At 30.9% G+C, this 25,470-nt stretch overlaps 1 protein-coding gene across 1 annotated transcript in view; it reads left to right on the plus strand.

The window, feature by feature from the left end:
- LOC132745031 (uncharacterized) overlaps positions 1-25,470 on the plus strand; it is a gene marked incomplete at its 3' end in the record, with an annotated part of 72,326 nt that overhangs the window by 42,377 nt on the left and 4,479 nt on the right. The window contains exons 5-7 of the mRNA XM_060733866.1: positions 123-168; positions 9,047-9,116; positions 11,165-11,267. Coding sequence (XP_060589849.1) covers positions 123-168; positions 9,047-9,116; positions 11,165-11,267 — 219 coding nt within the window. The remainder of the gene's footprint in view (positions 1-122; positions 169-9,046; positions 9,117-11,164; positions 11,268-25,470) is intronic.

Below are 25,470 nucleotides of genomic sequence, written 5' to 3' on the forward strand. Positions count from 1 at the left end.
TTAATATTGATTGCCGTGACTTGTTCCACAGGTCACAATCAAGCCAAAGCTTCAAGTTTATTGTTTAAGCTAAAATTAATTAATCTAAACTACTTTTATTTATTTCTTTTGTTTATTTTCAGTTGGATGATGCTATTGAAACATGGGACCCTACAAGCACAAAAATAGGTTAGTGAGTTTTAAATAAATTTTTGAAAATGTTTATATGATGTAATCAATCATCATTATAATTATCATTATTGAAATCATCATTATTATTAACATCTTCATTGAAATTTTTCTGGATGGCATTCTATAAGTAGTTTGAAACATAGGATATTCCTATTACTTGATTGGTTGATTTTCAAAAAAGGATTAACCAATCACAAGGCTGTATTTGAATTGTAACCTCTTTGTTAAACTTAATTTCATTAATTATATAGATAGTCAACCAAAAGTTTTTTCAACATCAAACTAAAATATTTAGCAAAAACTGTATCAATGTATTGATATGAATGAACTTTTATCTTTGGAGTATGTACATATGTTTATAATGTGTTGTTGAAGCCATATGTTGTAGTCAAAAGAAACCTATAAACATAATAAATTCTTCAAAATGAAAACAAATATTACATCAAGAAACTGAAATTTAAGTTTTACTGTTAAGTACCTGCAATCAGGTCAAACTTCAAGGTATATTTGGATTTTAGAGTGTCAAAAGATGATCTTCACAAAATTTTATATCGATCTTCACAAAATTTATTACGCTACAAATATGAAATAGATACTTCATACCAAAATCTGATAAAAATGAATTATAAAATATAATTTGCATTTAATGTATGATAGTTTCTGCACATCCAAGGTAAATTATTTTGTAATTCAAAAGATATTTAATGTAGATTCTGAGATAAAATGCAGGCTGCATAAACCTTGTTTAGCTTCATTGGTAGATAATAAAGTATTATTTGAAAAGCATTATATATATTTTGTAATTTAAAAGATGTTAGTTAAGGCGTCTAATGAATGTTAATTTTAATGTCTTCTTTAAAAAAAAATGGGTAGAATATGCTGAAATATTAAAAATAAGTCAGTTTTAAATCAATAAATATATAACAAATATATTGCAAAGTTGTAACTTTTTAAATTTCTAAAGTATGTATTTTTCTGTAAGTTTGTCAGTGTATTTTTTTCGCTAAGGCCTAAAATGAACAAAAAATATCAAAATATGTTTACTGGATAATTTATCCAATGAAATTAAAATAACAAACAAAAGAACAAAGTAAATTTAGGAAGTTGCAAACAAATAATAGTTTAATTGAGCATAGTGTTTCATTGCCTGTAGTTGTAGGCCAATACTCTGATAACAATCTATTTCCTATCAGGTAATTGTGAAAATTAACAGTTGCCTTTACCATACATTATGCTTATGTTTGATTTAACCATTAGATATATGAATGGGTTTAAAATATGGTCATTAATTAATTAAAAGTTTGATTATGATAAGAAACTACACATTGATAATAGATTTATCTATAGAAATAAATGTCCTAAGACAATGAATTTGATTATAGATTTATTTATAGAAATTAATGTCCTTAAACAATGAATTCCACAGTAAATTAACAGTATCAGGAGATTTGCAAGTGTATTAATACCACCACAGCCCATATAAATTTTAGGAGCCAAATGCTGATTGCACCGGCTGTCTTACTGGGACTTGAACCTTGATCCACCGACTTAAATGTCCGACATGAATTTGCCGGGCAACCTATATCTTGCCTCTATCTAAAATAAACCTTAGATTCTTGCATGATATCTCATTCTATAAAAAAGGTCATATTATAAGCTCTTTATATCCTCATTTCTTTATTTATCAAAAGTTTCTTCCTTTAAAGGAAGTCACAATATTTTCACAATTAGTTTAAGGTTGTTTGTTGACTAACAGTTACAATATCCCTGGGGTAATTAGCTTTAAATTCAATAGATTATTTGGCAATTTATGAAAACATGACCTGCAAGGATTGCCCTGTTTATTTTCTTACATCAAAATAATAAATACCTTATATTAAGATAGTTATCATTTAAGACGTTTAATCCATGACATCCCAATGGTAATAACTAATTGACTTTGCTTTGGTTACAAGGAAGGATAAGTTTGACCCTCCCCAAGCTAATATATACAGGAGACTGAATATAGTGACTGGGTATACTCTGACGAATTGTGCTGAAAAAAGAAGTTAAAAACTTTCAAGGGCTGAGATTTTTATGTGATGGTGTTACAGAGGATTAAGACATAGTTGTACATTTCATAACATTATAGGAACCGCCTCCGTGGTCGAGGGGTTAGAGTCGATAACTTTTAATTCAGTTACCTGAGTCTCTGGCTTTGGTTCGATCCCCGGGAGATGCTTTGGTAGTTTAGCACGGAGGAAGGTAGTCTAGTACTGGTGTAACTCTCCAGGAACGATGGTTAGGAAACTACCCGCCTATATGACTTAAATACTGTTGGGAAAAGGCGTAAAATGAAAGGAACAAACAAACAAACATAATATTATAGGAATTAAATGAAGTCCAACCATAACCACTGGGCCATCGAGGCATGAGTCTGTTTCGGATTGCCACTGTCACCACCCGTCCACAAGGGCTTTTGTTAAGCAATTTCCACCATAATGACTCGGTGGCCTCAGTTTAAGCAAGTTTGATCTCCCCACGTAACCGCACAGCTATGGAGGCCTCAGTTTAAGCAAATTTGATTTCCCACCTTAACCACATGTCCACAAGCAAACTTGGTCTCCCACCATAACTACACAGCCATGGAGGCCTCAGTTGAAGCAAATTTGATCTCCCCATGTAACCACATGGCCATGGAGGCCTCAGTTAAAGCAAATTTGGTCTTCCATCATAACCACACGGCCATGGAGGCCTCAGTTTAAGCAAAATTGGTCTTCCCATGTAACTTGACATGGCCATGGAGGCCCCAGTTTAAGCAAAATTGGTCTTCCCATGTAACCATATGGCCATGGAGGCCTCAGTTTAAGCAAACTTGATCTCCGGTCATAATCACTTGGCCAATTATTGGAGGCTAAATTTAAAACATTTTTGATATTAATTTAACCATCATTCAATGTCAACATCCTTATAAATCAATTAGTATAACTTGAAGATAGTATGTTAACCTCTTTACCGGGCATTCATCACAACCAAAGTCATCTATAATATTACAGCAATGTATTTTACAATCAAATAATTTTTTTATCGATGTTTTATAACATTATACATTTAAATTGCACAGTCTTTTTTTCAATTCGTGAAATATTTTAATATACATGTATTTTATTTTCTTACCATTTTTGTAGTGTAATTAAAGGTCTGAAGGAATATCTAAATTTCAATTCACATAATTTTTGTCTTGTTGTTATTGCTATGTCAAAGCAAAGATGATGTGCAAATTTTTTGTCTCATTATGAAATTTATTATACGCCCCTTTAAAGGTAACTCTTTTATATAAGTATAATGGCTTTATTCAATGGTCCAGAGTTGTCTAGTATTCTTTAGTATTTGAATTTCTTATTGTAACTATATACATGTAGATAATTCTCAAATAAATATATAAATATTTATAACAAACTATTCCGTGATTAATTAACGTCAAGTTATCAAATCAAAACAAAAAGCTCGAACAATTAACAAGTTACGAGTCCTGTTATGTAAACAGTGAAATTTTATGACCGCCTATTGTCAAAACTGTCAATAGGGATGTCAAAATATGGGTGACGATATCACATTTAGTATAATATATCATGTCTAAAGACACGGGTCAGCGATTTTTCACGTTTGGTCAACAGTAGGTCAAAGATAGTCAAAGGTTTAATTGTTATATTGACCACTTCAATTTGAAAAGTTTTTGATCAGTGATGTGGAATAAATGTTTTAATTAAAAATCGGTGATTCATTAATGAATGTTTGACAGAGATATTGGATGGCTCACTGAGGTGTTGGATATTAAAAGCAATCTCCGCTCTTTTTTTTTAGAGAAAATATTGGTGATAAAATTTTATATTAACATTTTATTTTCTTATGAGTTTAAGTTATTCAGTGAAATTGTTTTTTTGCATAAAAAACTGGCATGCTTTGAAAGAAATTTGGAAATCAGTTGAGGAAATTACTATAAAGTGATAAATAACAGGAATTATAATATCGTTACCATTTCAATTTTTCTTTTACTTGATCTGTACATGTAAGTGGATTTAGTATATTTTATTATCTTATTATATAAATATCAAAAATTGAAAATCATTTGATATAATTATTATCTTTGTCTTAAATTTTATTAAAAGAAAAGCAATGTGATGTTCATGCAACTAATATACATGTATATAATTTTATGGTGTACAAAAAAATGATATTGATGATAGAGTAATATTAGTTTGAACATGATTTATTTTGCTCTATTGTGAAGACAGCTAGTAAATCGTTTAAACCACTCATTATAGAGTACACATCCTGGAAATAACTCATACTGGTGTCATAGGGAGCAAACATGGTCATGACCCCATTAGGGCTCGGATCCATGATCTATGGGACAAATTGACTGGCACCTTAACCATTCAGGCCTGTGCATCCAATAGTAATAGATAGAATTAAGTGATATAAGATGTTAATTTAAACACATTTTCTTAACTGTTTTGAGTATTAGGTGCAGTAGTAAAAACATGTACATGTTTGCACATCGAGTGCAATATTTCGCCATTACATGTCCAAAATTTCTTAATATATGCATATTTATGCATGGCCAGAAACATGATTTAAATTTATCAAACAATTCAAACTGCCTCAAAGTTTACTTCTAAATTATTAATATTCATGTAGGATTTATTGTGTGGTCAAAGTTCATGAATTCAAAAACTGGATTTTTATAATCCCTTTGGATCCTTGCAAGTACAGAGTCACTCAGCCAGCAGTCTGCAAATCTCTGCAGTCTGATAGGCTTTCTAGTGTTTGTTGCATATTTTTCGTATTTTCATACATCATGACATCCCTTAAACAACTAATGGACTGTTTCAAAATTAAAGTAGGGAAGATCTGTTATAGCGAAACATTTTCATTCTATACTTATAACTATATTCTCTAAAATGCAGAATGAGGTTAGAAAAAGCAGAATTTGGCATCGTCATGCAAGATCTTTGTAGACTGTGTCCATTTTCCATGGATCTTTTTGGTAGACAATAGTTAAACAAGACATTGAAAATCTGTTTTGTTCTTCATAGCTTTAGATTTAAATTGTTAAAATTGGGGAAGTATCTCTTTGGGACAGCAACAGGTTTACTCCAGAGCTTCCATTACCTGAAATAAGGCATATCAGAAGCACCTAGAATTCATTTCAAATAACCACCTCTTTTCAATACTCCTTGCTTTAAAAGGCCAAAATGTGAGCAGGCTAATAGCCTGTATGTTAACTTGTATAATACTTGTTCTTTCGAGATCAAAGCTCTCTTTTTGCTCAGTGTCATTAATATCATTTTGAAATTGATAAAAGTATTTGAAGTGTTCGTAATTATGTTTTCATCTTTGCTTTAAAGTTAGGTCAAAAGAGCAATACCTTTCTCACAACTTTCTCAGAAGTTGTGATGACATATATTTATTATTAATCAGGCATTTTCTTTTTTCTGTACAAAAGTTTGTTTTCATATTAGGATTAAGCGATGTTTACGAGGGTGCCGTTGTACAAATACTTGACTGTAAATACGAAAATAAAACAGTGTTTTTGTTACAGATTTTCATTTCTGATATCACAAGGTCCAAATTGTCAATAGTGCGGCTAGATCTGTGATTTATATTGTTGATAAATCGGGGAAAATCTCTCGCAAATAGGCCGCTTTAAGTCGTACGACTTTTTGCCTTGTCATTTAGGATATTGGCCATAACCTTTTGGTCAATTGAATAAAAACGCCATATTTTTGTAAAATATTAGCCTACATGCAGATGAGTGGGTATTAAGCAATTGTGTCCCTGCCTATTTTTAGTGTACGCATTTGTGCTGGTGAACTTGCCTCGTCATAAAGTCAAATATTATTGTAAACACTGGCGATTTTGTCTGAATATATGAATCAAAATTTCTTATTATGAAACTTTCTCTGTCAATTAAGTTTTCATTAAATAGAATTGTCTTGCTTGAAATTGTTTTGAAAACTACATATCTAAATGAGATAACAGTGTTATCGATAAGAGAACTTAATTCTTACAATCAAGGAAACAGCAGTGTTGACAGACTGCATGACATTAAAATTACAGGCTAGCCTGCATGGTTTTACACTTATCATATCTAATATCTAATATGGCCATCATTTCACACGAGTTATAACCCTTGGAATTCTGGAACCAAGATTGAAAAGACTGCCAACAGAGTGAAACCATTGGCAAGCCTTTATTAACTTGCTTTTTGATTCAACTTCAAGTTTTCATCTTGACACCCCTGAAATGAAAAAAAGACAATTCCAAAATTGGAAACTGCAGGACACATTCAGTATTGCAAAGTTAATCCTTAGCCAGCACATGACAACTAAAATCTAACTATAGGACCGGTGTAGACCAAGATCAGCTGGTACTAATACTTGCTACTGATCATAGTCTGTACTTTTCGCTATTAAGTCTATATGTACAATGTATTTTGAAATTTTCATCAAAAATAATGAGTGGTTTTGTCTAGATTGAAAGATGTACAAGTCCATTTAAGATATTTAGGGTGTTAAGGGTTACCTGAATGATGATATCATCATTACATCATCTTGGCTTGACTTTGTATTTTGGAATTTATTTAATTACCACAAAGGGAGATATTTTTACCACACAATGAGATAGTTTGATATCAAAGTTTAAACTTTGAGCTGACCTATCAGTAATTTAGAATGTTGTATCAAAGTCAGAATTGTATCATTTTTGTGGTGAGGAGAAAGAGTATGATAAAACAATTTTGATTTGAAGTGATAATGGAAGATATATATAATCAGTTTAATAAAAAACAACAAAAAAAAACAACAATTTTTACAGCTTTCCACATTCTGTTTTCTTCAGAAAACAAAATAAAATAATAGAATAAAATGACGCTCATAGAAATACCTTTCCCATTTTACCTATTAAACCACCATTTACACTTGTAAACGTCAACTTCCCCTCACACTGACAATTATGGCAGTCTGATCCAAGTTCCTTACCCTCTGAGAATTTCATACAGTCTGACTAGGCTCAACATACGGTACTTCAAATTTTCGTCTATATATCCCAAAATTGATAATGGGACAGTTCCTGAAAATGAAGCTGGACAAGTCTATTTGAGAAATTCATCCGGTTTAGGGTACATTTACAAATTTAGCAGTGTAGATTAATTTTTAAAAAACTGCTACTTGCGAACTGTAAAGCAAATGATTGGATGATATTTAGAGTCCATTATTTAAATTGACCAATCAGAATAGCTTATTTCAAGGATAAAATATGCATAAATGCATGAACATCGTAAACATAAATACTACGACTTGAAAATTTTAATTTTATGCACTATTGAAATGCGGGTATATTTTTTTTGTTGCTCAACCTTTGCATTCTTTACTATAATGTAAAGTTGATATTTGGATATCTGATATTACTTTATAAAATCTAATGAATTTTTAAAGATGGTATTTATCAAATATAGCCTATTGTATATTTACCTTCTATAAAAATATAAAAGGTATCGAATTTTGGCATTTTTTTGTAAATGAAAAATGTTCCTTGAATCGAATGTATTTGAATAATCAATAAAAGAACTGAAAACTTAATATTGCTTTACACATGTATATGGTGATAAACCTTGATAAATAAAAGTGCTTCTAAAATTTGATCTGATTCTTAAGAAAAGTCCTATTTCTATGTAAGATTTTAAAGGTACTTTTACAAATTTGAGGCAATTTTTTTTAAAACATTACCAGTTTTAACTTTATTTGTCACAGTTCACAGTATTGGGTATAAATAACAATAACATTAAGCAATAAATAATGCTAAATACTGATAATGACCAAAAAAAAATTCATCTTTTAAACTTTTTTTAAAAAACAGGACTTGAAAATCCTTTTGTACCAGTGTTATAAAATCATCTGTTAATAAACATATGCCATTATGTTTGTATCACTAGTGACTTATATAAATAACAACCGAATATGCACATAATTAAAAAAAAAAAACACAAATATTTTTTGCAGAATAGTGCCTTTAAAATCTTAAGATGGGTATAATAGCATAAAATAGAGGCGTGACACGAATATTAAATTTTGGTAAAAGCGGTTTTAATGATAGTAACGTCATTAGACGTATGATTTAAATATAACTAATTATGATGATAAGATGTTTTGATGTCGTGTAGAATTACCCATCATTGAAATGTATAATATATCATTACCGTTTGACTAAGGTCGGAATACCCTCGATGATGCTTCACAGTGGATTGGAAGCAGATATTGTCGTCTTAATGTAGTCTTAATATCGGTTAACTGAAAAGTTTTTTATTTCATCGGATTAATTCATTTTAAGGTACGATTATTTATATAATATTGACAGGTTTTTTTCAAGTGCCACTCTCTCATATTATCAGTTTCAGTATACGTACAAAAGATCATTTGTTGTAATATTATTTGAACAGGACAACAAAAAAATAAAGCTATGGATATTTTGAAATAAAGCCGGGCTCAAGAAACATATTGATCCAAAAAAGTGGAAACGGGAGTGTTTTGTATCTTTTCATCTGTCGTCATCCGTAATAAGTTTAATCTCTTTCCTCGCGCATTTCCTGCATGTGTATTGTTAAAATGTGCATTTTTTGTATTTTGTTTGTTTCATGACATGCATTGCATAATTTGCAAGGGATGTGATTTGATTTTTTGTCAGTAATTTGTTTTACAGACACCTTAACATTGAATAGTGAAATGCAGTTGCAAATATCAGTAAATGAGATTTAATTATAGTAATGTTTTTTTAACAGATCATTCTTAGTAGTTTTTCAAGACTGAACCGACAAATTTAATTTTTTCTTCTTCAGGAAATCTGTTTTCAAGCAAATATTGGAACCTTTATGAAGAATACGCAGACGGATATAGTGCAATAAAAGGGTATGTATATTCTAAGCTGATATTTCTGGTCAGTGCCCAAAGTTAAAGTGTAAATAAAGCTCTATATCAGATACCTGTAGTGGACAAAATTACTCTTCAAATTTTGAAAAAAGATATTCTTCAAATTTTGAAAAAAGATAATTTTAAAATACCTGTATAAGAGAAACATGTTTATTTATATTTCTTCTAGAGCGAATTGCATATGCATGAAATCCGAAAATGCTGAATGTTTAAAAAACCAACTTAAATAGCAGCATAGTGTTTTTTTGGGAACATTTTTATTATGTTTATGTACAATTCATGTCTATTAAAATAATAGAGACATTCTATTTTGCAACTTTTTTGAGAAGCGACCCTATAGGACTATGAAAACAATATAATTTTAGCGTTCATGAATTTTCTATAAATATTTCATGAGATCTAGCTTGATTTTACCCTTCAACAAGTTCCAAAAATAAAACCAACAATTTCTGTTGTTTTCTAAAAAAAATTGCCTCCCATGTCTGGACTGTATACATTATGTTGTTCTAAAGGTTAATTATGTTATGTTTACAATACGAAAATAGTGATAACCCACCTGTTGCAAATGTAAATACACAGAAATTGACATGACCAACCTGTAGATGTTATATATATATAACAAACAGAAATTGCTGACTGACATTACCTATCTCTTAGTTGAACAAATTGGCATATTATACCTCACAAATTGAAACTGTACAGCATTGATGTAGATATCAATATTGAATTACAGGTACTTATGCACTAGCTGTATTGGATCTGATTAAATCTTACGAAAAAAGGGCTGTATATTCTAGCTCTACTTTTGTAGCCTAAGATAGCCCCATTATGCTCAGGCACAAAACCTCCAACCGAACCCCCTCCAACTGAACCCCCTCCCAGGCTAGAGAATGATCTTAAAGTTGATACAGGCAAGAATCCAGAATTCTGTAGGCACTGTAACCACGGAGCCATGGAGAGGTGCGATGGAAGACTATTAAAATGGCAAATCCCTCTAGAATATGCACTACTCCTTGTAAAAAATTTGCAGGTCACCTCTAGTACTAGAGGTGACCTGCAAATTTTTTACAAGGAGTAGTGCATATTCTAGAGGGATTTGCCATTTTAATAGTCTTCCATCGCACCTCTCCATGGCTCCGTGGTTACAGTGCCTGTTTAGTAAACCGGAGGTCACGGGTTCTTATGACATTGAAATCTCAGATGGGTTTCACATACAAGCCAAACGCTAGATTCTCAACCCCCACCGCCATGACATCTGGGGATGCAACAATTAAATACAAATAGCAAGACATAGAAATTTTACTTAAAGAAAATTTATATTCATGCCATTTACTACGATGTTGGTAAAATCTTTATCAGATGACCTATGACGTATCCTAATGCAAGTTTTATATGTTTGACACTTTTATGCATTCCTCATTTTCAATAATAATTGAAGATACAAAAATAATGTCACATTTTAAACGCAGTTTCTAAATTTTTGCACAAAAAAAGTAAGACGAGCATTGTGTTTAAGGACTTTTTTCATAATTATGACATAAAATCATGTTATAATATTATATTATGACTTGGCTGTTATTGGTTGCTGAGTAACAGCCACTTTATATCTGTCTATGATTTGTTTGAATATGAATTTATTTAAATTTAAGTCATCCAGCTTCAATTTTTAACTTTTTCCTTCAAGCTCGATTATTAAGAAAACTTGCAGTCTATTTAAGCCACTCTTGACATGTGTTCATTTCCTGGAACTAATCTGTACTGGTGTCATATGAGAAAATACGATTGTGATACAGTAGGGCTTGAACCCATGATTCCTGGGCTGAGAGGCAGACATTTTTACCACTTGACCAGACTGCTTGACTCATCGAGCTTTGTTGAACACATTTTGGTTGTTGTAAAAAGATGCTGGCCTGTGTTAAAATAAATTGAGTGCGGAGTTCCTTTAAGTTTAAAACTAAAATTTTTCCTTAAGGTCCATCATACTGTAAAAGACCAAATGTAGAAATGCCTTATTTTATTTTTTCCAGAACTTTAGAGGACAAATATGAGAAAGATGATTCATTTGTAGAGTTTGTCGAGCTACGTAGAGGAAGTGCCGAGCTTTCACTTGAAGATCTCCTACAACTACCTGTAAGTTACTGTCATTATGTTATTTGTTTGCTTGGACTTTAAACACCCGATTTTTACAGTATTTATAGCAAATATTATGTCTATATATACAATGTATATACAAGCAGTCACAGTTGTATGGCGTATCTCTACAGGGGTATATAAGATTTTGCCTAAAAATAATATATAAGTTATAGAAAGTCTCCAGATATAATTATGCAAAAATGAGATGGTTGCAGTTGTAGATTGGAGCATGCACCTTCTAGCACATAGGCTTTCAGATATTCTCTCTAGTTATGTCCCTTGCAGTTACCAAATGAATGATGCATATAGCTTACTTAGTAATTGTTGGCAGGGGGGTCATTATTTTGTTATTATAAGAACACAAATTCTGGTTATACCAAAACTTTCTTCTTTATAAAAGTTAAGTGATGTGAATGTAAATTTCCATGTTTTTTAGTGAATCTTAAAAAGGTTCCCACAGATGGGCTGACTGGTCTGGACAGGTCACATAGGTAGAGCCTGTAGTTGACAGCAATCTTAGGGTTTAAATATGATAAAAAAAAGTTAAAAAGAAAATTTAAATATGGGAAGGTTTTAGTGTGCTTAGCCTAAAAGTTACATTCTTACCCCCTTCAGTGTTAGGATAAAGACTTTAATTCACTGGTGTTGAAAAAACATGTTACAAATAGTAAACTTATTAAATTTTGCTCTAAAAAAAAATATACCCATATAATAATCCTATCTCGTAATATATGTAAATCACAAATAATGTAAATTTAATCATTTTGATCAAATAAGTATGAGTTTATGTGCCACAAAAGAGATAAAAGGGACCATTTTGTACCGAGCAGTAAATTAGTTTGTACTTTGTAATGACACAGACTGGTACCAAGTTTTAACATTAACCCTTAAACTGCTAGAACGATAAGTAATTAGCTTTGAAGTTTCTAATTGCCACCAGTATAGAACCAGACCAGGCTCAATTTTCATATTTTGTTATTAAAATCCCTTTAATTTTGAATGGATTGTCTTAAATTAAAAACTAGAAAAATTCGTTACACGATGATGGCTGTGGTAATGGCATTGTTTTGCCTATGTAGCCAGTATAGAGCCAGGAGAGCATTTGGGGGCCATAAAGTCTGCCTAGACTCTACACGGTCCAGGCTGCTTTTTTGTAAGTATTTTTTATCTACCGCTAAATATTTTAAATGGAAAGGTTCAAATTGGACAATTACCATTTTTTAAAAAATTTTTGGGGAAAATTTCAAAATCGGTGAAAATTACCTAACATGTACTTGTGAAAATTTCGTTAAAAATTATGCTAATGGAAATTTGTCCAGGATGCTTTTCTACATGTAGAAAGATTGAGTCATTTTATACAAATGTCTCTAAAGGTAAGGGTTAATAAAGGTCAAAGATTCTCATGTAACCTTATAAGTCTATACATGTCTATCTTGCTTTAGATCTTTATGCTTTTCCTGTCCTAAACATCTTTATCTTGAAAGTTTTTATTATTTATCAAAGTTGATAATTTTCTTTTTTTCCTTTATAAGGATTGAATTGGAAAGTTGTTTTTTGAAAACTTTGTTTTTGAACTTCTAATTTCATTTTAAAAATTTTTAGTAATGTAAAGGTTCCAGGAAAATTTAAATACTTGCCCTAGGTTTTAATTAACTTCTAATTTAGGAAACTTTGATAGGTTTTAAAATGGCTACAGCTTTCAGGCCCTCGTCATATTATTGAGCTGGCCAAGCAAAAAATTATTATAGAAATCTGATTGTGAAATCTCTTGAAGTGTCTACAGACTGTTTCAAATTAAAAGTAATGACATGTCCGTTACACAAGTCAAGCCGGGTAAAAGTTAAATGCCCAAATGGGACCAGTCTTACGTGTTTATGAAATTGATCATCTGAGTTAAATGGATGCATTTAACAAACATTACCATAATGTATACAAACATACAATAATGTATGCAATTTTGAAATAAGATATTTTCCTTTCTGTTTTTGGTGTCATAAAAAAAGATAGGAAATTCTGTCAACTATATTTTGGAAATGAGATATTCTTCTTTAATGGCCACATATGGTGCGATTTTGATATAACAAAGATATCATTGTATATTTAACCGAAATTGAGCATTCTTTACTATGTTTTCAAAATTGTAAAACTATACTGTTTTTTGTGATTATATTACAATCATATTGATAGATGTCAGCTTCATAAAGAAAATAAGAATGCTTCGTTAAATATAACACCATACTTGTTACTTTGTTCCTGTTAGAGAAATAGGTAGCTATGTTTAAATAATTTATTTGAAGAATTCAGTTTTATTGATCTTTGAAAGTTTGTAAGTAATGATGATAATCTGATTTTGTTATGGTTTTATATATTTTTTTAATGTCCTTCCTCATTTTGTGACTTATGTTACAAATGTCTACTTTCTTTTTCTTCGAAGCTAAAATTAACCTTGTGGATAGGGTTACTTTTATGATTTTATGATCAATCATGTATAAGTGGCAAAGGGCAATAACTCTGTTCTGCATGATGATTCATTGGCTATTGTTTGATCTTGATTTAAAATTTGAAATTCCTGGTGGAAAATGGAAATGTGGGGGTTTTGGGAAAATTTGAAAATAAAATTCCCCAAGTTTTTTAATTTTGGAAAATTTTTAAAAAAATTTTTTTATACAAACCCCCGGGTTTTTTGGGGCCCAAATTTAAAGTTTAGATAAACCCGTACAATACAGGGGGGCATTAGGTGGCAAATTTTAATTATAAGAAAAGACCCGTTCTATAAAGACCCCTCCCTTTGTTTAATTATAGTTAGCAGTTTTTTAATCCCGGGAGTTTTTAAAAATATTGGGAGGTTTACTGTTAAACTGATATTTTAAAAAGGCCAAATTAAATTTTTTAAATTTTTTCCCGAAAAAATTTTAAAAGGGGGGGGCATTTTTTGTAAGTGAATCTTTCCGCATGGCCCAAAAGTTAAACAAAATTTTAAAAACCAGAAAATTTTACCCTGAGGAAATATTAGCGAATCATGCAAGGTTAGAATTTAATAACAGGTTGGTTGATATTTAAGCTAGATTTTTGTCAATTCACGAAGTTCTCCATATTTTTGCGTAGCTTACATTATAAGCATCTTACACTGGCGGCTTGTACAGACCGGAATATCTAGTTCGGGGGTAACTTTTTACGGTGGTAATGAGGCTCTTACCGAGATTCCGCTAAACAGTTACCTGAGAACTAGATATTCCTGTCTGTACCGACAGCAGGCGTTAGATTCTTTTTCTTGCATATTACATGTCAGATATTTTCGGAACAACAATTATGAAAACTAATATTCTCATTACGCATCTTTTTCTTATAATAGCGTATGTACTTACAACTTCATTCATAAAGGTACAATGATGTCATCCTAAGAAACAACATTCATTCATAAAAAGGTTTCTTGTTAATAAGGGATGGGGACTTTTCTTTCATTTGGGGGTGTAAACAGAGTTTTTTGCAAAACCCGGTTTTTTAATGGAGATTTAAACCCGTCCCGATTGCCAAAAAACCCTTTTTTTCGTAGACTTTTTTTTTCATGTTATAAACATTTTTAGGGTTTACGAAAATAAATTGAAAAGTGAGTAGATCTGTGACCTATGGATATTATGGTTTCTAGTTTACAAATATGGCCTTAAACACCAGTTTGACCGTAGATGAAAAACTAAACAATTACAGATATTCTTAAAATAAATATTTTGATCCCAAAATATTTTGAAGTTTAGTACAGTCATCAGTTACAATGAAATTATTTTAAAGCTATTATTTCTGAAGTACGGTTTTTACAAGTAGATTATTTCGAAGTGGGCTGCAGGCTTTTGAAATTCGAACAAAACTGTCTCGGTCCTTCAGTTTCAATGAATTATGACATTGAATGTCACACGGCTCTTTGCTCCCGAATTTATAAATTTTAATGTAAATTCCGCGAGCTTTTATTACCGTACAAGTGTTAGTTTACTTAGTAATTTATGTTGGTCGTAAACAGTTGCTAAATAGTTTTTAATCACTTGTTATTTTAATATGTAGAGATTTTCGCTCCACAGTCTGTTATGAAACCATACGAAGGTGCAAAAAGAATCTAATATTTACATAAACTTTATGTATTTTCTTTGCTATTGTGGTGTTTGAAAGTGTTACGTAACAGTTTTTGGACCGTCTGCTTGTATTTTTCATTAAGATTGAGCTTGTTACACAAAGATATATTTATAAATGTTTTAATTGTGTGGCCCAAAGTATTGTTATTTATAGACTGATAATGATTGAAAAATTTATGAAATTCTGAGTGTCTAAATAATTGCAATATTGAATACAATTAATATATACAAGCACAGACATTTTGAAAAAAAAAATTAAAATTGATTAAAATTTAATAAATTATAAATTTATTAATATTTTTAGCAAAGCTCATCATACTTCATTTACTAATAAGATAATTAATGATTAGTATAGATGATGACTGACTGGTTCAACTTAAAAAAGACAAAGAACTCGAGCAATCCAAATACTAGTAAATAGTGAGCTAAAGGGGGTTAACTCTCTCAATTAAAATTGTTAGAAATTTCTTGAGTTTTCTCCCTTACATTACATTTTTTATTCCTTTTGGCAGCAGTGCATTATTTAAATAGTGAAATATTAAGATATTTCTGCAATGTCAGTGAAAAATTTCTGCAATTTCAAAGGAATTGATGACTAGCAACACATTATACATCAATTGCAAAATATTTACACATGAATTAACACATTATTCTAGATGGGGCATCAAATTTTGATAATGACACCCTTGTTGATATATATCATGTAATCTGAACCATTTCAAAGGCAAAATTATTGTATTTGGTAAAAATGTAGTCTAAAAATAACCATTCCTAAATTATGATTCAGACACTTAATTTTTCTTACACAACCCACATAGTTATATAACTTACATACATGTAGTTTTATCCAAATTTGAATTAACCAATATATATTTTTTTATTTTATTTTTTTCCAAGTTAGAAATTGAAAATTAAACAAAAAAATCAATAGCATCATAGTCATCACTATTATCATCATCATCAAAACGATTTTCTTCGTTGTTGTCCTCATTATTCCTGATAGTGTTTAATAGCAGGTATTGTTAATTAGTAAGTATTATATAAAAACGCTTCATGATTTTAATATTCTGCTTATTATATGGGTAAATATAAAAAGTGATTTCTCAATAGAAATATTATTATTATTACCATCATTTGATCATATTCAAGATATTTAAGTTAAGCAATGAAGAGGGATAATGTCATTAATGGTCTTCCATACTTTTACAAATAATGGCAAATGTTATTGTAGGTTCAAATTTGTAGCTACTTGTGAAAATTTTGTATCAAAAAGGTGTTATATTTAATTAAAGCATTAAAATGTTAATGTTTTATTCATAGATGGTATCTTCTCGTAAATTTATGTGGACCCACCAGTTGACGAGTAGATAACACAGGTTTGTGTTGTTAAGATATGTAAAAAAATGTCCCGTATTCACATAAGTCAAAGCCGCCTGTTTCGAAAGATTTTATTCATATTGTATGGTAAAACATGCTGTCTTATTCATTAATAAAAGGACTTTATTACCCTGCAGTAACATTCATATGAAGATGCTTGAAATTTTCTTTCCTTTAAAAAAGATATATTGCCTTTTCAGATTGTAAAATATAATGATTGTATATTAAAGAATAAACCAGTAAAATGTGTCATCTGAATTTATAGTAGATTTCACGCTGTTTAAAAAATTAGAACTGCATATAAGAAAGTATGGTAACAGTATGCATGTCAAATCTTTATTTCACAATTTTATTAAAGGCCCAGACTAAAATTTGCTCACAAACATACATGAATTTTTTCTTAAAGAAACTTCACTGCAATCAAAAAGCCTAAAAGACATAAAATTTGGAATAAAAATTCTTACGAAGATCAATTGAATCAGCACTTAAAATAGAAAAACATTGCAAAGGATAATAAAAAAATATGTGCAGAATTAAATTGAAAATCAATCTTTTGTACGATTCTTAGCCAGATTTGATTTTTTTTTCATTTTGCTCAACAATACAAATGATTCTGGACAAACAGGGTGAGGGAATGATCTGAAAATTTACACATAAATTATTGGTCCAAACCTTCATAAAGTGGTACACAAATCTTGGACAAACATCTCTAGTTCGTCATATAGAAACCCTCAGTGGAGTCCCTTTAATGTAGTGTAATTTGCAATATTTAACTTAATCTGGAAACCAATTTAGCAATTTAAAAAGTTAATACAGTCATGTTCTATAACAATTGTGGTATAACATGTCTTCCCCCTATATAAATTTTTTTTTTTGTTTTTTTTTTGTTTTCATTGTCTTCAAATACCGGTATAGATGAGCTATTAATATGTCATATGGCATGTAAGCTATAGCCCAGCTGACACTGACAACACCTGTGAGATAGTTGTCATGATCTATATATTATATTACCTTAATGAAACATCATCTTTCAAAAACACTAATTTAAATTGATGACTCAGATCAACAGCTTGATATTCACATTAATTTATCACAACATGTTGCTGCAAATAGAAAACATACATATATAAATTTATCCAAGTGGTGTGATATTTTTTAAACAGTGTATCTTATAATTTCATTTAAAAAAAAAATAGAAGCAGGTAAAATAATAATTTGCTTCTAAAAGTTTTAAAGAATTCATGATTTTGAGTATATTGTTAATTGTATCATAGTTTGGACACCTTTCTGTTGAAAATGTGTCAGGGTTAAATCGTATACATATACATGCACAGTGCGTTAACTGGAGTGCGGGCACTCCAGAGCATGCCCATTGATTGGGTCAATTTTGCTGGGGTTTACATATTGTGACGGCAGAGAAAGGGAAAGCGACAGAAATGTCATATTCAGATGTTCGTTCATTGGTTCATTTTTGCCGGGGTTTCATATTGTGACAACAGGGAATGTGCTTTTATGTTTGACTATGATACAAAAGAGAAAGAACACCAAAACACTCGGCAATCTGATTAATACTCGGGGGCTACGCCCCCTCGTACAAATCAGATAGCCTCGTGTTTTGGTGCTCTTTCTATTACTTGTACAACACAATTGCTAAAAAAAGGCGTAAGCTCTATTTCCATTGCTGTATTACAAGCAATCTTATGCACGGCTTTGCTAAACTTATAACTGCAAAACATGTCCAAGATTTGGTCAGGCAGAATTAAGCTTGTTTTTGCAGGGTCAGAAGAATAGAGATTTGTTAGATATGAATGTTTTTAGAAAACAAGTAGTCATTTAAAGCAAAAAATTTTGATTATAGTCTGAAAATGAACTTAGCCCCCGACTTATATATGGTCCGACTTGTAGACGAGTAAATATCTTCAGATTTGGCTTACTTTTGCTGATTGCCGTTCCGAGAGATGATCTTTATTACAGGAGGGGAGTTGTTGCCCTGTTTGCTTTAGCAATTTTAATATAGTCATTATGATTGATGCCGTGTGTATTTTATATTTTTACTGCAAAACAAGTTGGCCGTAAAATGGTACATTTCCTACTTTGCATTTTGGTTCTTTATACATTGCACACATAAAATCTGTGAAAACATGTACTTGTGAATTTTAATAGCATTCCTTTTTAACATTTTATTGCATCTTACGCAGAATTTCTACTTTGAAAGTCAACAAAATTTTATGAATACTAATAAAAGGCACTGCAAAAGTCAACAAAATTTTGCAAATTGTAACGATAAAATTAATTGATAAGCTTTACTTACTTGTAAAAGATTTGGAAAAACCTATATGAAACACAAAAATGTAACCACCCTCAGTGAGGATTATAAGACATTGTTTTCCTTTTCCAAAAGAATTTTGAGGCTGGGTATAATAGAGCAAAATGGGGTGGGCTTTTTAAAGCTACATGCCTCCATATGAGTCAAAATATTTCAATAACATCAAACTTGAGAAAAATGTGCTAAGATTTAAAGAAAAGCAAAAAGTTTCAAGATTCAAGTAATATTTTACATATTATGTGTGATTAATGGCTGATTTTTAGCTCGACTTTTCTATGAAAAGGGGAGCTATCCTACTCGCCCCGGCGTCGGCGTCGGCGTTGGCGTCACACCTTGGTTAAGTTTTTCGTACCACCCCACTTTATTTCAGAAGTATTACAAGTATGGCTTTGAAACTTACCATACTTGTTCACCATCATAACCTCCATCTACAGACAAGAGTACATAACTCTGTCAAGGTTTTTGACAGAATTATGGCCCTTTTTTGACTTAGAAAGTGTATTGAGCTTGGTTAAGTTTTTTGTACCACCTCACTTTATTTCAAAAACCATTGGAGGTATTGCTTTGAAACTGACCATACTTGTTTACCATCACGACCTTCATCAACAGACAAGAGGACATAACTCTGTCAAGGTTTTTGACAGAATTATGCCCCTTTTTGACTTAGAAAATACATTGAATATGGGTAAAATCCACTTATTGCCTTAACCCTTTGAGATATTGCTTTGAAACTTTTAATGCTATTTCACATCATTACCCCATCTGTACGCAAGAGAAGGTAACTCTGTCAAGGATTTGTTTAAAAATTAAGGCCTTTTATCGACTTAGAATCTTGGTTAAGTTTTTAGTACCAGTCCACTTTTTGACTGAACTGTTTGAGATATTAATTTGAAAGTTGGAATACTTGTTTACAATCATGATTCCCAAACATGTCCAGGAGAAGGTAATTCTGTCAAAGATTTTATTTGAATTATGGCCCTTAACTGTCAATGTTTTGTATTATAGGCAAGCACTAAAAACTTAAAAAAATCTAAAAAAATTCATTCCTATCCACTTGTTCACTTTACCATAAAATTATGTCATATAAACATTGCTGTAATATTCAAGGGTATCAAACAACTAGTTCACTTTAAAAATACAGAGATTCTTGTATTGCCTTTTACTGCAAAAACTTTTTTTATTGGCAAGCAATAAAAAAGTCGAGCGCGCTGTCTTACGGACAGCTCTTGTTCAGTATTTACAACTATATTTCTACTGCATTACTTAACGCAGTAAAGGCTATTTATGCATATTTTGACCACATTTTGGAAATTAATGTGGTTTTTAAGTGCAATTGATAATGTGTAAATTGCTTCCTTTTGGTTACTTCATAATATTACACATTCAAATACTCTGAAGTTCGCATGAATCTGGAGGCATGCTGCTTTAGGAAAGAATGACCTGATAATGTCATTAGATTTTGACTACTTAATCCTTATCCAGACGACTTGGCCCCCAGTGTTATGGATTTACTCAACTTTAAAATAGAAACAATACTTTCAAAAGAACTTCAATATTAAAACACAAAAATTGAGTAGTATACAGTATAGAACCTGGTCATGACTGGCGTTACTCTATTTCCAGTTCCAACAGGTTAATGAGACAAATTTCTATGGCTGAAATCATAGATTGACAAAAGTAATATAAGATGAAAATCAACAAAAAAAGTAAAGAGTAAAGGTTTAAAGATAAAGTCCTACGGTATATAGAAAGCGTTTTATTTATGACCATTCTTTAATGGCTCGCCAATGCTAGTACGTTGATTAAATATGTAAATGTTCATATGGTTTGATGCACAGAGTCGCATGTTCATGTTAATATGCGCCATTTTTGCCTAACGGCTCTCCTAAATGTTTTCCTTGGGCCACTAGGAGTTAAGCTGCATTGATGACACATGTATATTACACTGCAGCATATAGAGCCAGCTAGAACTTGGCACATTTGTTTGTCAGTTATGAACCTTTAAGGACTGGCATTGAATATTGACTTATTTTAGGTAATTATAAGTTCAAGACTGCTCATGTCATCTTTCGATACTTATTACTTAAATTTAGTACATTTCTGCCAAATGAAAACCATATTGATTAAGGTCAAAGTTTATATCTTTTACCCATGGCCCATGGTTTTTCTAAAATGGCCCATCATTTTCTGATGAAATGGGCCAGCGGCATTTTTAAGCCCGGATCTTTGACATTCCCGGTAGATCTCTGCAATTATGGCTGCCATTATGGCGGCTCCCTGAATTCATGCGGTATTTAATTATGGTCTTACCAGACTTCCTATACTGTTGTCTGATCAGTAAAAGTTTATTGTGATATTGAAAACCCAAAATTTAACAATGGACAGTTCTGTATCAAAGCAGGACAAGCCCATTTAACAGATTTATAGGGTAAGAGGAGAAATCATTACATTATGCGACATTTAAGCAAAAATAATAAACTTTAATAAGGGTAAAAATGAAGGTAACCTACTAAAGCAAACCTAAAAATGAAGGTAACCTACTAAAGCAAATCGTCTGTGCTAAATATCAATTTGACTTGTTAATATGCTGTTTTATTAAGATATTATTTTCATGCAGATAGACATGTTTTTTTATTTAATTGTTGCGACAAGATACATATTTTACAATCTTATGTAACATGAAACATCAATTTAAACTAATTTCGTTATACCACAGTTAATTCACCCTATTTACTGTAAAACGCATTTACTGTCACTGTCATAATTATATTAAGTCGTTTTTGTTTGTTTTTTTTTGTTTGTTATAAATGAATAACTAAATCTTTGGTAAAGGAAACCATTCAAAATTGTTGGAATTTCAGATGCCAAGCTGCTATCTCAATTGTGATAAGGTTTATGCTTATGCTATATCCCAAAATTAATGTGATAAGATTTATGCTTATTTGAAATATGTGCGAGTCCACTTTTTCGACCGTGACCAGTACTGCCATGGTGTCAGATGAAGAAATTCTGTCATGACAACAGAAGGACTTGCACCCATGATTCCACCATTGGTTGATAGGCAAACACAATTTAACCTGTAGTAGGCCACAACTGGTAAAGGAAAAAATGAATTCCACTTAACCAGACAAATAAATGATTATAATTATATACCCGCAATTAAAAAATAAATTAAGATTTTTTGGTCTTAAGTCAAATTTAGTTAAATACATTCAAAATGAATGACAAGATATTTTTGCTTTTGTCTTGTTGACGAATAGAACTGAATGGAACATTATTACATTTGTATAATGAATAAAATTTGTATGCTATATATATAAAAAAAAAAATTTAAAGAAAAAAAAATGTTGGTTTATATAGACTGTAGAATATAAACAAAATGTATGTCCTCTGTTGACAAAAAAGGGGTGTGACATAATGACAAAGATAATTAAATAAATAATGGACACTGATCTCTATTTGATATTTGCGTAGCAGTTCAAATGTATTTTTGGACATTTTTGAACATATTTTAAAGGGAAATGACCATCTATGTCAATATTTGCCTACAATCTCAAGTGGTCATGCATAAATTATAATTACTTTTATCAGTAACCGTTTACAGTTTAGCTTATCCTGATCTAATGACATTAAACACCCCGATTCGAGCTACCCCATTGACCTAGATATCGAATTACTGCTAAGTGGTAGGTAAAATGGAAATTAAAGATTTGGCGAATGATTACTGCTTGTTAAAGTAATAATGTAAATCAAGATTAAGTTAAATGAGCGCGAAAGTGTGTGATGTAACTCTTAAACGAAACGTTTCAAAAATTAGACACAAGTTAAGTTGAAAGAAATGCTGTAAATATTATGATGCCTTCAGGCATTGAAAAAAAATTTTCTCCATATACTGACTTGAAACATGTTTAAATAGTTTGAACAGATAGTATATTTAATACAAATTTCATTTAGAAAAAAATTGTTATAGCTCTGGGGGCTGTTAAAATGATTTCTACTTAAAAACTGTTTGTGAGAATATTTGTTTCAAATTGAGAAAAAATAAGTAATCTTTGATAAAAACACTTATAAAATGTAGCATTTTTTCCCTTCAACTTTGATTCATTGAGAAATTTTAAACTTATAAAATAAAACCACAAAAATGTTGTTTATATACCCTGATAATAAATCATATCCTTGGTTGAAAAACATACACGATCTCTCCGATATCCCTCTATTTTTGTGCAATAGATCTGCCTTACTTTGATTTTTCTATCCCTGTCAATTGTGGCTTTAAAGCTTCATGCCACCAGATAAGTCAAAATATTTCAAGAAAATGAAATTTAAGAAAAATGTTCTACGATTTTAAGAAAAGAAGAAAGATTTAAGATGAAAGTAAAAAATTTTTACATGAAATACCCTTTTAAAGGAGGCCTGTTTTTGGGTGTTTTGATCCCCAAATTTCTGTCGTTTTTGCCCTTTCTAAATCCCATTTAAATGCTATGTTGACCTTTTGGAAATTTTAAACATGGATTGTAAGTCCCTTTTTATTTAAATTTATACAAATTCATTTTTTTGATTGTTGGGCCCCCAAAAAAGTTATTCACTTTCAATCTTTTCCCTTAGTCGGGAAATAAAATAGTACAAAGGGAAATTTAAAGAGATTAAAAAATTACTTTTTCCGCTTGAAATTTGTTTGTTTTTTTTTTTTTAAACGCCTTTTTCCAACAGAAATTTAGTATATAGGGGGTATTTTTCCTAAACCATCTTCCTGGAGATTTACCCAGTACTAGACTCCCTTTTCCCCCCCGCTAAATCCCAAAAGCAATCCCCGGGGGATAAACCCCAACGCCAGAGAGGTAACTGTTTTAAATCGATAATCAAACCCCCTAAAACCACGGACCCCGGTTTCCCCGCTTGTAATTACGGTAAAATTTTAAGTTTTAAATTTAAATGTTTGCAGGATAAAGTGGAAAATCTTCCCTGAAAATTTGGTTTTAAGAATTTCTTTTCCTGAAAGGATGTCAGGGGTTTCTAAAAATTTTTTGGGGATCCCTGAAAATGAGTTTTAAAGTTTCTGGGCCCCAAGAAAAAAAGGGGGCACCTTGATGGGGATTGAACCCAGGAGCTAGCAATCCTTAGATATTGTCCAATGCCTTGCCCTTTGGGCCCAAAGGCTCCCAAAAGTTTAAAAAAAAAGTTCTTTGTTCACTTAACAATATTTTATGAAAATAAGCATGGATCTGGAGGCATGCTTTTATAAGTGGCAAAAGATTTTACTTACCATTCTGATGGAGTTATCAAAATGAATATATTTCTTTTTGAAATAACACATAATAAAACAGGCAAATTTTAGAAAATACATTGTTATCAAGTTTTCAATGCAGTGACCTTCAAATGAACAGTTTAATGTAACAAAAACTTTAATGAATTCACTTAATGTTTTTATTACTTCTTTAATTTAAAAACCTTGAAGTTAGACGTTTTAAGTATTTAAAGTTAATGAAGTTTTTAGGTTGATTTGTCAACAATTTGATTTATAGACACTTACTTTTGTTACAAAGGGTTATACACAATTTAGAATACACCTGTGTCAATTTCTGTTTTCCGAAAGTAGAATTATTTACTCTGTGTCAGAGTGTCTGAGTCTTGTAATTTAATATATTTAGGTGTATAAAGCTATATTTTATCTGCTGCAAAAGTTAATGTTTGACTTTCCAAAAAAATAAAAACTTTCAAAATGCTTGTATGAAAAACATATGGTAGTATATTGCCGTAAAAGTGAATGCCCCATGTACGTAAAAGTGAATGCCTCATGTACGTAAAAGTGAATGCCTCATGGGATTTCAGAATTCATATCACTCAGTTTTTCCAGAATGATTTTTCAAATTGTGAAAAACGACCCATAATATTTCTTAATTATGTTTTGCATATCTTTCTGTTTTAACTGCCCCAGCTGATCTATGTTGAAAATTTCATGTTTATGTTTTTAGGCTTTTGGACCTCAGTGGAGTTCCTTTAAGCCTTGGAGATAAAAATATGTCATATTTATAGAAGGCAAACATGTGTTTTAAATAATGTTTATCAATGTTACATCATGCTTTTTACCCGAAAAAAGTAGTCCAGAATGTGAAATAATTTGTCATAAAAGAAGCAAAATGTAAACAAAGTGTTATTTTGACTTCCATACAAAATACTAAATTACTTTAATTGTACTTAATCGTCAAAGTGTAAAAAGCAATATATAAGGATAACTCATCTTTATGGTAAATGAGTAACTTTTTGGAAACTGTAACAAGGCATCAAAAATATAAAGCTTTTAAGAAATAAAAATAATAACATTTTTGGGGGTTGATGGGCCTTTAAGATATTGGTTTACTCTATACAAGTAATTTTG

Source organism: Ruditapes philippinarum, unplaced genomic scaffold (genome assembly GCF_026571515.1).
Source record: "Ruditapes philippinarum isolate M1 unplaced genomic scaffold, ASM2657151v2 ctg1553_1_1_1_1, whole genome shotgun sequence".
Taxonomy (NCBI): Eukaryota; Metazoa; Mollusca; class Bivalvia; order Venerida; family Veneridae; genus Ruditapes; species Ruditapes philippinarum.